Here is a 14,078-nt window from a genome sequence, read left to right on the forward strand (position 1 = left end):
TTTTTGGAATTCTACTTACCTGAGGTTTTTTGGATTAGAGGTGAAATGGAAAAGCATTTGCAGTAGTTAATAGCTTTGTATGCTCTTTTGTGCAATATTCATGGTAACAATGTAATTTAATATTGCTGTTGAGAAATTTTTACTTGAAGCAAAGTGCACACGCAGGTGGAATTAGAAAATGTTTTCCTGAAGGTACTCTTCAGCCTGTTACTTCATCAGTAATCATAAAATTCTTTCCTTCACCTATGTGCACATTCCATTTACAGGAATTTCCATGGCAGTCTGAAAGTTCAGGAACCATTCATACTCTTTGATGAATGAATATATAAATGGGATCCAGTTCCAACAGAAACCAAAATTGTTAAAGGACCATTTATTTCCATCTCTGTTTTAGTGTGGACTGTTGTATGAGAAATGTTTTGTTCTCTGAATGGTTTCTGTAGATTTATTTCTAAAGTTGAAATTTGAAAGACTTATGATAAAAATACACATCTTGACAGGACATGATCTTGCACCTAAAGAATGCTTTTTGGTGAACCTCAAAGAGAAGAAGACAGAAAGCAGGCTGTGACAGTCTTCTCCATGCTTTCTCCAGTTTCTACCTCAGTTATGAGGACAAAAATAAAAAATAACTTGGATTTTATTAACAACTGAGATCCAGAGAGTAGTTAAAATTAGTCCAGCCCCTTTCCAGTTCTTAGCATACTGCAAAGTTTGCATGATAAATGAAACTCTGGGATGACAGTAATAGGATTGCAGCACAGTACAGTGTACGAGTGACTCTGGCTGACTGGGAAGGAAGGAAAAACTGAAACAGTCCATGATACACTACCTCTTTATGATATTGATGATAAGTGCTTTGTTCTTTATGATGCTTTTTTGTCATCAGTAGACAGTATTCAGATGAAGGTGAAAATTCTCAAAATCATTTTGATGGGAAAAAGGCCTACAGAAGTATGCCTAGGAAAATAGCATTCCTTTTAATTGTTAGGCAGTAAAACTGTTTCCATCCCAGTCAGCTGAGAACATCATTCAGAATAGAGAGCGCTGACTTTTTATCCTGTGTGTAATATAAGATATATATTGATATTACTAGGTAAAATATTGGTAAATGCTTGTATTGATGAACTACCTTATATAGAGCATTTATTTCTCTTTCAGCACTAGGAAGAGAATGTCAGTGATAGTTCGCACACCATCAGGAAAGTTAAGACTCTACTGCAAAGGAGCTGTGAGTTTTATTCTGTTTTCCCTGTAACAAAGAATACATGCTACCAATACAAATACAAAAGTAAAAGATTGTTATAACTGCAGTCAAAACATTGAAAATGTGGGGAAAGGAATGTCGATGTACCTCTTTCAATTTACATTGTTTTGCTGTGTAGCTGTTCAATGTGATGGACCAGTTAATGTCTTTTTTTACTAAGTGCCTATGAAGATAGGATGGCCCTGTTCATCCTATTCTTTGTACTGGACTAATACCTTTATACTTCCTATTAATTGCTTCCTTCTGTACTCCAGGAAAATGGATGAACATGTAGATGAATGTATTAATTACTTGCTGGAGTAGCTGAGCATGGATCACTAGGTAGAGATAGTAATCTAGCATAAGTGACTAGAGTGGAATTTTAACCAACCATTGATATTACACAGAAGTATTTTTTCCCAAAAGCAGGACCTGTGGAAAGGTATCCTTATCATAATGCTTATGGGAATAGCAGAGTTGCTCTTTAGTTCTTGGTTTGTATGTCAGGTCAAGTTTGAGGGGGAAGATGATGAAATCCAGTTCCAGAATGGTTTAAGAAAGGAAGTTTGTTGAATATAAATGTCCATTTTTTATCATCTCAAGTGAAGAAAAGAAACTGTTGTTAATATTCTGTATATTAAGCTGGCTACAAAAAAACTGAAAATGGCAGTTATGAAGCACTAATTTTATTTTGTGGGCGTAATATTAAAAGAGGAAGACAGCATTTTGGCACTTTTCAAAATAAGGGGAAATAGCATCAAAAAATGTAGAAGAAAAAGCTGCATTATAGCAGAATTTATAAGTTTAGAAAATCTGAGGATTAGAATATCCTTTTTGAACTTCTGGAATAAAATTATGTCTAATTTTTGATGCTTAAATAATACAGTTCTATTTTTCTGCCATTTTCCTACATGATTTGTATTGTGTACCTAAAAAAGAAATAATTTTTCTATTAAAGTGTTCTGAGCTAATTTTATTTGTTTTGTAGGATACTGTAATTTATGACCGTCTTGCCGAAAGTTCAAAATACAAAGAAATCACCTTAAAACATCTAGAGCAGTTTGCTACAGAAGGTGGGTGGTATTACTCAATATAAAAATAAATACAAAATTCAGTTACTGCTCAACTTTCCAGCTTCTCAATTTTGTGTTACAGTGGTGGTTTACTCATGTTAAGTTTGAAAATTATGTTTGAGCCATGTCTCCTTAAGAAAAATCTTCCTGAGAAGTTTCATTAATAACTTCATGCTTAAAAAAACCCTGAAAAACAACCCAACACACCCACAGAGTACACAGTGGAATCTTTTAACCAAAACATATTTTTCGAGAGAGCAAACACATGGCACATTTTTTCTGTGAAGATCTCATTTCTCATGGTCTCTTTCATGTCCCATACCCAGTGAATGCTGTAGGGATGGCACACAGGAAGAAGTAGCCAAAGTAAAGATGGTTGGAAATTATTAGTGTCGTGCTTTTAAGGTAGCTTTTAGCTGTATTGTTTCTGTCACCAGTCCCAGTAAGGGGGATTGCCAGCATCCATATGATGTGTTTTGGTGTCTGCAGTTTTATCAATCACTTTTACAAAACAGCTGCAAAAGCTAGGGAACCTCTCTGTGAGGGTTTGTGAAGTAGGAATAGTAAATAAAATTGCAAAGACTCTGAAATTAAGATGATTGACATAAGCAGCCAGTTAGTCATTTATTTACAGTGGATTTCACAGTACAGATGTGAGCAGAAAAGCAGATGGTAGAAAGGTTTCTGCACAGTTCCTAGATGTTCAATGCTGTACCCCCTTAGTATCTCAGGAAAGGATTATATTGTTGTAGTCTGCAGTATCATAGTGTTTCAATTTATCAGTGAGTTGATAGAGAGTAGTTGAAAGCAAAATTTGAAGAGTTAAGGGAATCTGAACTGCAGAGTTTTTACGTCTTCATTTTTCAAATACACTGCTACTGAATCATCAACATTATCTTTAATATGTCTTAAGAAATAAACTTACATTGGAAAGCAAACTTCGGTACAATATTTTCCTTCTAAAAAAATCCTTACGTTTTGTTAACTGATCTCTGGCCAGATCTTTCTTGCTGTCATGAAAGGTCATTTTTCTGTCTTACATATGAGTCCTCCAGTTTTTGTCTTTTGGTTTATCATGGAATTTAGAGTTTTGACTACTGTATTAAGCAGCTTCAGTCTCTTAGTTCTATCAGTGACAGCAGAAGCAAGTCACAGATCTGTTTCTTTTGTTAGTTTTTCATATCAAGATCTCTGCTGGAAACATTTGGTTAGTCTTAAAGACTCTTAAAGTAATAAAGTTAGAATAAGTTATACAATGAAGTTGAAAGCAGAACTGTACCCAAACAAATTGGTACAGCCCAAAGCCTCAGATACACTCTAGGGTTCTAGACAGGCTTAACCAGAATAAATCAAGAAAAAGTTACTTAGGTGTGAAGTTAGTTTGGGTCATAAGGTATATATTTGGTTACAGAAAAGACAAAATTAGATCACTATGTGCTGTCCTGTAAGAAAATTTCAATCCAGTTCTTAATTACTGTTCTTATTAAATCAGTAATACAACTCCTTAGCAGTCAGGTTGCAGTAAATGAATCAACATAAAAAGTGAAAAATTCCACCTGTTTTTTGAACCACTGTAGATATGATAGGATTAAGAGGTTTGTTCAGGTGCTTTTTGTATCCTTCTTTTCAACAGATGAAAAGATCTACTGTTCAGAAGAGTGAATTTCTAACCTTTTAAAAAGCATAAAATTCAGTCTTATTAAAAAAATTACATATCTCTGGAATCGATTAAAAAATTAGTATTTATTTTTGTTTGAGATTTAAATTGCAGCCAATAATGTTGCAAAGTTTCTCACGAGTATCCTTTCATGTGGCAGGACAGTATGTCCTTGGCATTTGCTGCCTGCTCTTGGTGTGTTGTTCAAAAATGAAGTGGTTAGCATGGCTGGCATTTATATATAAGCATTTATTAAGCTTGAGTGTTAATGCCTGCTTGGATAAATAGAAAAGTCATGTGTAATTTTCCTGTGTTGTTCCAGTCTGTTAAGAACCAGGCTTAATGATATTTTGTTTTCCACATTTTATTTGGAAGATTCTTTTAAATCACAATGAAAAGAATCATATTAAAAACAGGAAAAAATAATTAGGCACTGATTTTAAAAGAGAAAGTAAATATGTTGAAAAAACCATTTGCTGACATTCCATACACTTGGATTTCTTTTCTTCATTTTATGGTCTGCAGAAAATATGTTGAAAGCATTGTGGAAATAGTATCACTGTTAGTCAGACATATGTTCCTTTCCTCCCCTTTACCTGTATTCATTGCTTTGCACCTTGTTAGCATACCCTTACTATGCAGAGAAAAAAAATCTGTTGAGCTGTCAGCCTTGAGTTTATTCTTTTAAGTCTAGATGGTGAGACACTGTCTTCCTAATGCTGTTTAGTTGTCAGGGTACTAGGATTACACATGGTTTTTATCTAAACTAAATTACTCCTACATCTAAGACACTTGTGTTATTTCATGCCCAACGTCTTAAAATTTCAAAATTGCCGCTGGTGCTGAGCTGTATGCTCCAGAAAGCTGTGAACAAATAAAGATTACATTCAGCCATCCCTGGTTATGGTGCTGCTCATCTCCTAGAGCAGAGTGGGCAAGTGACCAAAGGGTAACTACATTAGTCCTGCCTGCACCCCTTCTAAATCCATCAGCCTGCAAATTGTGGCTAGTATGTAAAGAGTTAGGTCAACTTCATTCTCTAGAAATCTGGTAATATGTGAAAATGAGCTGTTAGAAAATTCACACCTAGCTACTTAAATTGAATGTAAATGTGTGTTGTCAAAAAATAGGTATTTCTTATAATCACACAGTCTCAAATTCTTGCTGTAATGCTTAATTCAGATTTCTGATGAAGGAAAAAATCTGTTAATAATAACAACCAGCTCAAATGTTGTTAAGTAAAATTGCCAAATGGTACATAATGATTTTATTTTAAGAATTTGGAGAGCTGAAAAAATACGTGAGACGGGAAAATTAAATGAGGGGACTCAAAGTTGGCTTCTAGATGATAAACTTCAAACTAGAATTTCCTAAGAATATTGAGGAGGGGTGAAGAGGGCAGCTGTAACCTTATGCTGATATGTTTTAATTTTACTTCTTTCCAGCATAACAGCATTTAAGTTTATAATTTTTTTTCTCAGAAATACAATCCAGTTTTACAGTTTTAATGTTTCAATGTACATATTTGTTCAGCAAGTGTTGGGATTGCTTCGTGTCTTGTTTACAGTTTAAACTAAGTTGAATCTTACATAAAAATTGATTATTTTTTTCCCCTGAAATATATAATGGGTATTACATTCAGCTTTTTTGAAACTGTTATTCTGTTGAATAAATTTCTATTTATAACACATTTTTATTTACATATATTTTAAAAGTTCTTTAAGATGTGCAGCAGTAAGTTGAAAATCAGGCATAAGCATACATAAAATACAGAAAAAATTCAGCTTTCAAAACTTACTCATTGCAGGCATATCAGGGAAGGGACTAACTAATATTGAATCATTATCTGGTTTCTCTTTAGGCTTAAGAACTCTGTGTTTTGCTGTGGCTGAGATTTCAGAAAGTGATTATCAAGAATGGTTAGATGTCTATCACCGTGCTTCTACAGCTATACAAAACAGAATGCTCAAACTTGAGGAGAGCTATGAACTAATTGAAAAAGTATGTGTAGCTTGATGTAGCTTTCTCGGGTTTGTGTTGGTGGGGGGGGAGGATGGGGGTGGGCAGAGGGATGAGCAGAAGAGTGGGTTCTTAATGATTGTCCTTATTTTCTATACCATGAAAAGTGAATCACTATTGAGGAATAGCACTTAGACAGAAAAAAAAATTCTGGAAATATACTGACAGTGGTGTCATGTAGTCCTTGCAGTTTAGATAATCAAAATTAATGTACAATTAATCTGACTAAAGTTTTTGCTACAAGTAGCTACCTTGCTGGAAAGTGTCGATTATGGGTGGAACCTACTGGAAAGATTTTTTTCAGAGTTCTTCTAGTGTGTGAAAAAGTGTAAAACAGATAAACAACATCTGCTTCATTATATAATGATCTTGGAACAGTGGAGTAGTCAAGTTAGGAAGGGACTTTTGGAGGTCATCTAGACACAGATCCCTACTCTAGTTTTGCTTCCCCAACACTTTGATGAAGTTTTGAATATCTACAAGGAGGGAGTTTTCCCAGCTGCAGCAGGTAATTTTTTTTGATGCACAACTTAGTCTCTTTTTCTGAATTAAATTTTTTATTGCTGCAGAATGTGACTGTTGCCTCTTACTCTTTCACTGTGCACCACGCATTTTGGAGAAGGATGGCTGCTCTGCAAGCTTCAGTTAGCAGAAGGAATCCCTCCCTTAGTCTTATTTTTTTCCCATGTTAAACTCATCCTACTTCTTCAGGTACTCTTAATATAGCGTGCTCTGGGCCCTAAGCTATTTTTGTGTCCATCTGTTGGAATTTCTCCACTTTGTCAACCTCTCTTTTACTGAGGGCCTCCAAAGTGAGCTTATACCCAGATACAGTGTCACAGGAGCAGAGCCTTTCTAGCAACACTGCTTCTGGAGTAGCCACGCTTCTGGAGTAGCCAATGTGTTTAAGACTTCACTGCCTAAACAAAAAAAGGTCCCATGACTATTAAATTTGTAAGAAAAAGGAGTGCATGAGACCAATAGTGTTTGAAGTTTTGGTACTTCAGTTTTGAGGGGCTTATTTGGGGATTCTTTTCCTTGGAAAGTATAAAAGAGATTAGATTGATGAAACTGCATAAAATTCAGAGCCTCAAGAACCTGTGGTGTTTAATTCATGAAAAAGAGGGATGAGGGTATATAGCTTCAGTCACTAGTGAACATTGCTGAGCAGTTTATCTAGATGTGACAAAACAGTCTTGAAACTGTGTAACTTTTTAATGCCGTGACAACCCCGCTGCCTTTACAAATTTTTGTATTAGCTGCACAAGTACTTTCTCAGGATGTACTGTGCAGGCCATGCTGCTACCAGGATTGCACACTATTAGATTTATAATGGTGTCTTTAACATTTAGCTAGTTTTAAAGGTATAGAAATAGGAAATATAAAAATGGCTGTATTCACAAAATCTGTGTAGATTTGTTCCATAGGAAGTTAAAATCAGACATGAAGTACTAAGATGAATTGACAGGAGTTTTGGATTTTTTTTTTACAAAGTGAAGAGAAATCATTAAAAGAGAGAAGGCATGGTAATAGTACTCCTGAAGCCTTCAAATCAGAGAGGTACTCCTCAGGAAAAGGTAGCTGTTGCTGAACAAGCTACTGAGCTTGTGAATAATTGGTTGAAGTTTGGGTGGTCACACTGTGTAGTTTTGTCAAGCCACACAGATATTTAAGTTAAAGCTCATAGGAATAAACTGGAAGTTCTTTATCCGATTAATGAGTTTAGATTTCATTAATCTTGATGTAAATACAGAGAGTTAAATAAAATAAATGGAAGATTGAAATTGAATTTAAACCAAAAAAAAACCTATGTGTACAAAATATTTTATGTTCACAGAATCTTCAGCTGCTTGGAGCAACAGCAATTGAAGATAAACTACAAGACAAAGTGCCTGAAACCATAGAAACACTCATGAAAGCAGACATAAAAATTTGGATACTTACTGGGGACAAACAAGAGACTGCCATTAATATTGGTATTATATTTGCATTTATTTGATGGCTTTGTTACACGTTTAGAAATAATAGCAGTTGGTGGAGTAAATTTCTTTCAGAATGGGAAGTTGTCTTGTAAAAAATAATAATATTATATGTCACTCCAAAATTTGAATGTGAACTTATTTTTTAGTCACTGATAGGTGGAGGGTAGGGAATGGTGGATTCTGCCTCTGTTAAAATACTAAGAGCAAGAAAAAGTTATGGTAGAGAAGAGGCAGAAAAATAGGCAATTGTTCTTTTTTATAGCATATGAAATGAATTAGAAAGAATACATTGGCTTTTGACAGTGAGAGAGAATAATATTAAGAGAATGTAAGTATTCTTAGTTTCCCTTCTCTGTTTTTCCTTCTTTCTAAGAAAGGTGAACTAAAGTATTATAACCTTTTAATAGAGGTTTATTTTTATTCTTTTATTATGAAAGATGGGAAAAAAAGACTTAATTTCAACAATGATAAATCTGTATTTTTAAATAGTTATACATGAAAGCTGCTTTTAAGATTTAATATTCTTTGCATGTGACCATATCTGCACTTTCTGCTGTAGTGTGGATACATGCCCTAAATAAAGCCTTACTTTAGTCATATGGATCCTTTTTATTGGGTGTTATTGTTTCTAATCTTAAAGAACTTTCCATATGCACATGATACAGTTGATCTAAGGTCATTTTTCTTAGTACCTTCAGGTTTGAGGCGGTACACATAATGCCAATATTTCTACTTCATTAAGAATGGTGATACATGTTTTTGACTAGGCAGCCTACCTCGTTAGCACAACATGCATCCTGTTTAATGCAAAGAATAAAAGAAAATACCGGAAACATATATATATGCAAGTTTTGAGTGAAATGCAAGTTGCGTTCTAAAAATTACAAGGCTCAGGGAGATATATTGTTTTCTGTAACACTCTTTAAAACACTCCCGAATAAGGTAGAACAGTTGCAAGTTGCAGCAAGGGAATTCTAACTGTTCTGACTTAGTACCTGTATGTACCTGTTTAAAATGCAGTTGAATTTTTTTTTTATCATTGATTTCAGCAAGGGAAATCTTATTTTTAATTTTGTCTGTAGTTCTCTTACAGGAAAAAAAAAAAGCCTTGTTATGTTGTAATGGATTTTGTGGAACAGATTTTTGAAAACAAAATCTTTTCTAACAGGTCACTCTTGTAAACTTTTGAGAAAGAACATGGGACTAATTGTTATAAATGAAGGCTCTCTTGATGTAAGTAAAATCTTCAGAGTAAAACATTGTTTTACTGCTTAAAATATCCAGACATCATGGTGGAGATGGTGTAAAAAATAAGTTGGAGTGTCTGTTTGTTTGGAGTGTCTGTTTGTTTGGACAAACATAGAAAATTCTGTCAAAACTGTAGTTTGGGGGGATGTTGTTCATGTTTGTTTTGGGGAGTTGCTTTCTTAATTTTAGTATTCCATGCTTGGAAGACTGTATGGTCTTTGTGACAGAATGTTACTGAATAACTGGAAAACAGTCTACACCTTCTGAAATCACAGTGTAGCTACTACACAAAGGAACTTCACAACTGTGAGCAAAAAATTCCATGTAGTAGATTTTATCCATGCAGGCGCAAAGCCAGGAGCTTCACATTAAACAAGCATTACAAATGAACCACTTCTCGTGTGATGATTCAAAAGTTCAATAAATATCTATCAAGCAATATCTTTTTGTAGTAAATTTATGTAAATATAGTTTAAGATTGAAAGGTAGTAGCTGAAATGATAGCTGCACTGTACTCCCTGTTTCAGACTGGAGTGTCTAGATTGTATAGAGGTTGAGAGATCCTTTCCTTACATGCCCCAAGTACAGAGTACACGGAGATGCAAATATCTTATGGCAGCTGAATTTGTATATGCAAAACTGGTCACTTGCAAATCTAGTTTTGGTGATTACATATATAAAGGGTTTTTTCAGCAGCAGGTGAACATAGTCTGAGAGACAGTTCAAAGCATAAGAGTAAACTAGCTCTGTGCAAGTATTTTAACAAGAGACTGTTTACAAAGTTTCTGCCTCATTTGATGGTGTGTGCATTTTACTGTTTGATGAACGTCTTTCTTGTGTCCTTGTGTATATCTTGTGTGTTTGCTTGCTAGTGTGGTTGGAATGACATGTCAGTCTGTATTTCTAGTGTGACTGGTTGAGTCAAAAATTACCTTGAAAGTTCTAATAGAGGAGTGGATCAGGTCTCAGGAAATGGAGAGAGGGATGGAGTGCTGTGATTGCAGAATGCTGCGTCAGTGCAGCTGCAAAGGTGGATCAGTTCCTCTTTCCTTTCTGCCTACCAGTAGCAGTTGGCAAGAGACTCTTAATACTTAACTGGAATGTTTGCTAAGGAGTCCACACAGAATGAAACTTTGGCTTTTGAGTGGCATAGGTCTGTCTCTTTTACTGGTACCTGTGCACCCATGAGGGCTGTTGGGCAGTGCAGTTTCCTCAACTCAGGTGGAACTGAGCAGCCTTGAAGAAAGTAATCCCAGTGTAGTGGCACTTGTGTATTTGGGATCTTTGAGAAGAGTTGCTCTGTGGCAGTCCTCTCCTCCTTGGCTCTAAGGTATAGCCTACTGACTATATAAAGATGTTGATAGGGTCATTGGAGTTAGGGAGGTTGGCTTTTCTTGGTCTGCATACTCTTCTGAAAAACACTAAAACATTGCACTGAGAACAGTGGCATTAAGTGGTTGCTTCTTCCCCTTGCTGTTAAAATAATAGTACATGTCCACTGAATACCAGTGGCTTCTCCTAAAATCCCTTTATGGACGGGCAGAGTCCCCTGTCTCTAAGACATGTAAAAAAAAAAGATTTAATAAAACAAATACCTCATCAATATGGTCATTGTTATGACTTAAGCATGCAAGACAGAGGAAGTCAGAATAAAAAAATATATTTGTTCAGACTATATCCCAGCTCTGTGAACTGAGCTTACAAAAAATATGCTAAAATAAAAAGATCCTCTTTTGTATAAACAAACACCCTTATTTACGAAATTAAAAGACAAATACCTCAACCCCACCCACCTCTCCTCTCCCCAGTAGGCATTAGCTGGTATAGAACTGAAAGCATTTCGATGTCTCAAGTTTTTGCAGTGTTGTTTGGGGCTCTAGTCCCATGAACATCTGCTTAGCTTCACAAACAAAATGTGGGTTTTGTTAGTCAGTTCTTATAGTTGTAATAAAAAAGCACTGGATTTTCTTTGCCTTCATATTAACCTAATGGACTGCTAAATTTCACTATAGTATTGTTAATCATAGACAGAAGTCATAACATAGCCTTATTCTTTTAATTGTGAATTTAAACTGGAACTACAAAATAGTTTGATTACCATTCAGTTTCACTGAAAAATATTTCATGGAAATGTTGTCACCTGAATAAGGGACATTTTTATGCTGCTTTTAATTTGAGGCATGTGATTTCAGCATAGGGAGTGTGCCCACAAAGGAATTTTAAATATGACAGTTTTATAATTGGGGTTTTGTTTTGTCCTGGGTAGGGGGTTTTTTTGTTTTAATATGTAGTATTCTTGGAGCTACCTGATGGCATTCTGCTTCTGATGAAAAATTAAGGCCAGTTTAAACAGAAGAGTTCACCACTAAACAATATCCCCAAGCGTTTTGAATACTTCCATGGGTGGTGACTCCACCACTACCCTGGGCAGCCTGTTCCAATGCCTGAGCACCCTTTCAGTGAGTAAGTTTTTCATAATATCCAATCTAAACCTCTCCTGGCACAACTTGAAGCTATGTCCTCTTGTCCTATCACTGGCTGCCTGGAAGACAAGACTGACCCCCATCTCACTACACCCTCCTTTCACACAGCTGTAGAGAGCAGTAAGGTCTTCCCTGAGCCTCCTTTTCTCCACGCTACACAATCCTAGCTCCCTCTTCTGCTCCAGACTCTTCCCCAGCTCCGTTGCCCTTCTCTGGACATGAACTGGCATCTCAATGTCCTTCTTGCACTGAGAGGCCCAGAACTGGACACAGGATTTGGAGGTGTGGCCTCACCAATGCCGGGTACAGGGGGACAATCACTGCCCTGGTCCTGCTGGCCACACTATTGCTGATACAGGCCAGGATGCCATTGGCCTTCCTGGCCACCTGGGCACAGCTGGCTCATGTTCAGCTGCTGTCGAACAGCAGCTACAGGTGCTGGTTTTACAGTTTTTACCCAGTTCTATAAAGGTCATTCAAAAAGAAAGAAATGCAACAAGCAATATTTTTTCTCCTTCGTGACACTCCATGGTAGAGCTGGACTGTAGCTAACTAGATGTCAGTGAGCTTCCCAAAGCAGGCTGCTGCATAAATACAGATGAATATATTGTCTACTAAGCTGGAGTTCTCAGTACTGGATCACAAAATAGTGGCTGGTGTAGGTATGATTCAAGCTGTCATTAGCAATAGAAAAATACAAAATAATTTCTTTTGTATAACATGTACTCGATGTTAAAATTGTTAAATTATGTTAAAATATGATTTTTTTTTTTTTGGCAGAATGCAAGAGCAATCCTACACAACATTTCTACTGTGTTTCAATAGTGCAACTATTGCTAATATTCTTTTCACTTTATAATATTTGATAGCAGGATCAAAAGGCAATTTCCTCAAAAACCAAAATTCCAGTGTTTCTGATCACACTGAAAATTTTGGATTTAAGAATATTAAGAATTCAAAATAATGGACACCATTTTTTTGTGCAACAGGGAACAAGAGAGACACTCAGCCATCATTGCAGTACTCTTGGTGATGCTTTAAGGAAGGAAAATGATTTTGCTCTCATTATCGATGGTAAATCTCTGAAGTATGCTTTGACATTTGGAGTAAGACAGTATTTCCTGGATTTGGCTTTGTCATGTAAAGCTGTTATTTGTTGCAGGTAAGGTTCACATTATTCTCTCTCTATGCTGTTTTTATTGACATACAAAAATTAAGAAACTGAAGTTATGAAATACAGTCATTCAAGTGAAATATCACTGTAGAGCAGTCCGTAACAGAGTGCACCTGTCAAAGTCACTCAGATTGCATATTTCCAGAAAAATAATTTGTAATCCATTGAGAGTAATCTCAACAAGGTTGAGACACTAGTCTTGACCTTGAATTGATATTACAGTTAACTACAGGTTTTAGCATATCTGGAGCCGTTTGTAGATCTTTCTCCACAGGCTACTTTTCTGTAAGCTGTGGATTACACTGTATAAGAAGTGCACAAAAATGTTAAAGGTACTACGCTGGGTGCTTTTTATTACCTGAAGTTGGTGGAAATTCCTTTTTTAATCATTATTATGCCTGATTATTATGGAGTTCTTTTATGCAGTTAAGCCTTTTATCCTTTTCTGTAAATATCAACTATTAGAGCTATAAACTTCCATTGTTCCATTAAAATAAATCAGATTCACCTGAAAAATCTGTTCAAAATGGAACTATTTTTCTGCCTTTGCAGAAGGACACAGCAAAGGAAGTATTATTACAGTATCCAAGTAATCACTGGGTTTGCAGTCTTTCCATCCTTTTTGAAAACCAAAGTCATGCTACCAAGAGATTTCTTAATTAATGTTTTTGTGGTTAAGCTTTGTAGCCATGCTTCAGCCTGAAACAGTTTGAATTTCAAACTAAGGTTTTACTGTCTTTTAGACTGAGATCTTAACACTGATGAACAATTTATACTGTGTATAAACACTTTCCTAATGGCAGTAGTCTTTCTGACAGATAAGTTGGAGTTTTGTGCTTGTTCTACTAGGTTGAGTTTTGCTCAGTACAGTAACAAGGAGATGCATGTAGAACTGATCTTCCAAAGCTATGTTTCTTTTTCTTCTCTTTCCTTGATTACAAAATGTGTTTTATGCCATTTGAAGAGATAATTTTGCTGTTTCTGTTGAACTGTGGAAACATTGAGGGGAATTGTGTACATAAAGCTGTCTTTGGCAGTTTTGTGATGAAACAACAAAATACAAAATGAAAGTTTCTGTTCTAGTAGCATTCTTTCTGCCATTTTTTAATTTTACACTTCCATAATAGACTTAGGTCAGCTGGCTTCAATGCATATCTAGATATATGTCTGACATATTTTGTGGTTGCTTAAAAATT

General features: G+C 35.7%; 1 protein-coding gene across 4 annotated transcripts in view; it reads left to right on the forward strand.

The window, feature by feature from the left end:
• Positions 1 to 14,078, forward strand: part of ATP8A1 (ATPase phospholipid transporting 8A1) — a 108,373-nt gene that overhangs the window by 48,613 nt on the left and 45,682 nt on the right. For all 4 annotated transcript variants that reach the window (XM_039550881.1, XM_039550882.1, XM_039550880.1 and 1 more), the window contains 6 exons: positions 1,162 to 1,231; positions 2,235 to 2,319; positions 5,838 to 5,977; positions 7,833 to 7,971; positions 9,146 to 9,210; positions 12,698 to 12,870. In XM_039550881.1, the coding sequence (XP_039406815.1) occupies positions 1,162 to 1,231; positions 2,235 to 2,319; positions 5,838 to 5,977; positions 7,833 to 7,971; positions 9,146 to 9,210; positions 12,698 to 12,870 (672 nt within the window). The remainder of the gene's footprint in view (positions 1 to 1,161; positions 1,232 to 2,234; positions 2,320 to 5,837; positions 5,978 to 7,832; positions 7,972 to 9,145; positions 9,211 to 12,697; positions 12,871 to 14,078) is intronic.

The sequence above is a fragment of the Corvus cornix genome, chromosome 4 (genome assembly GCF_000738735.6).
Source record: "Corvus cornix cornix isolate S_Up_H32 chromosome 4, ASM73873v5, whole genome shotgun sequence".
Taxonomy (NCBI): domain Eukaryota; kingdom Metazoa; phylum Chordata; class Aves; order Passeriformes; family Corvidae; genus Corvus; species Corvus cornix.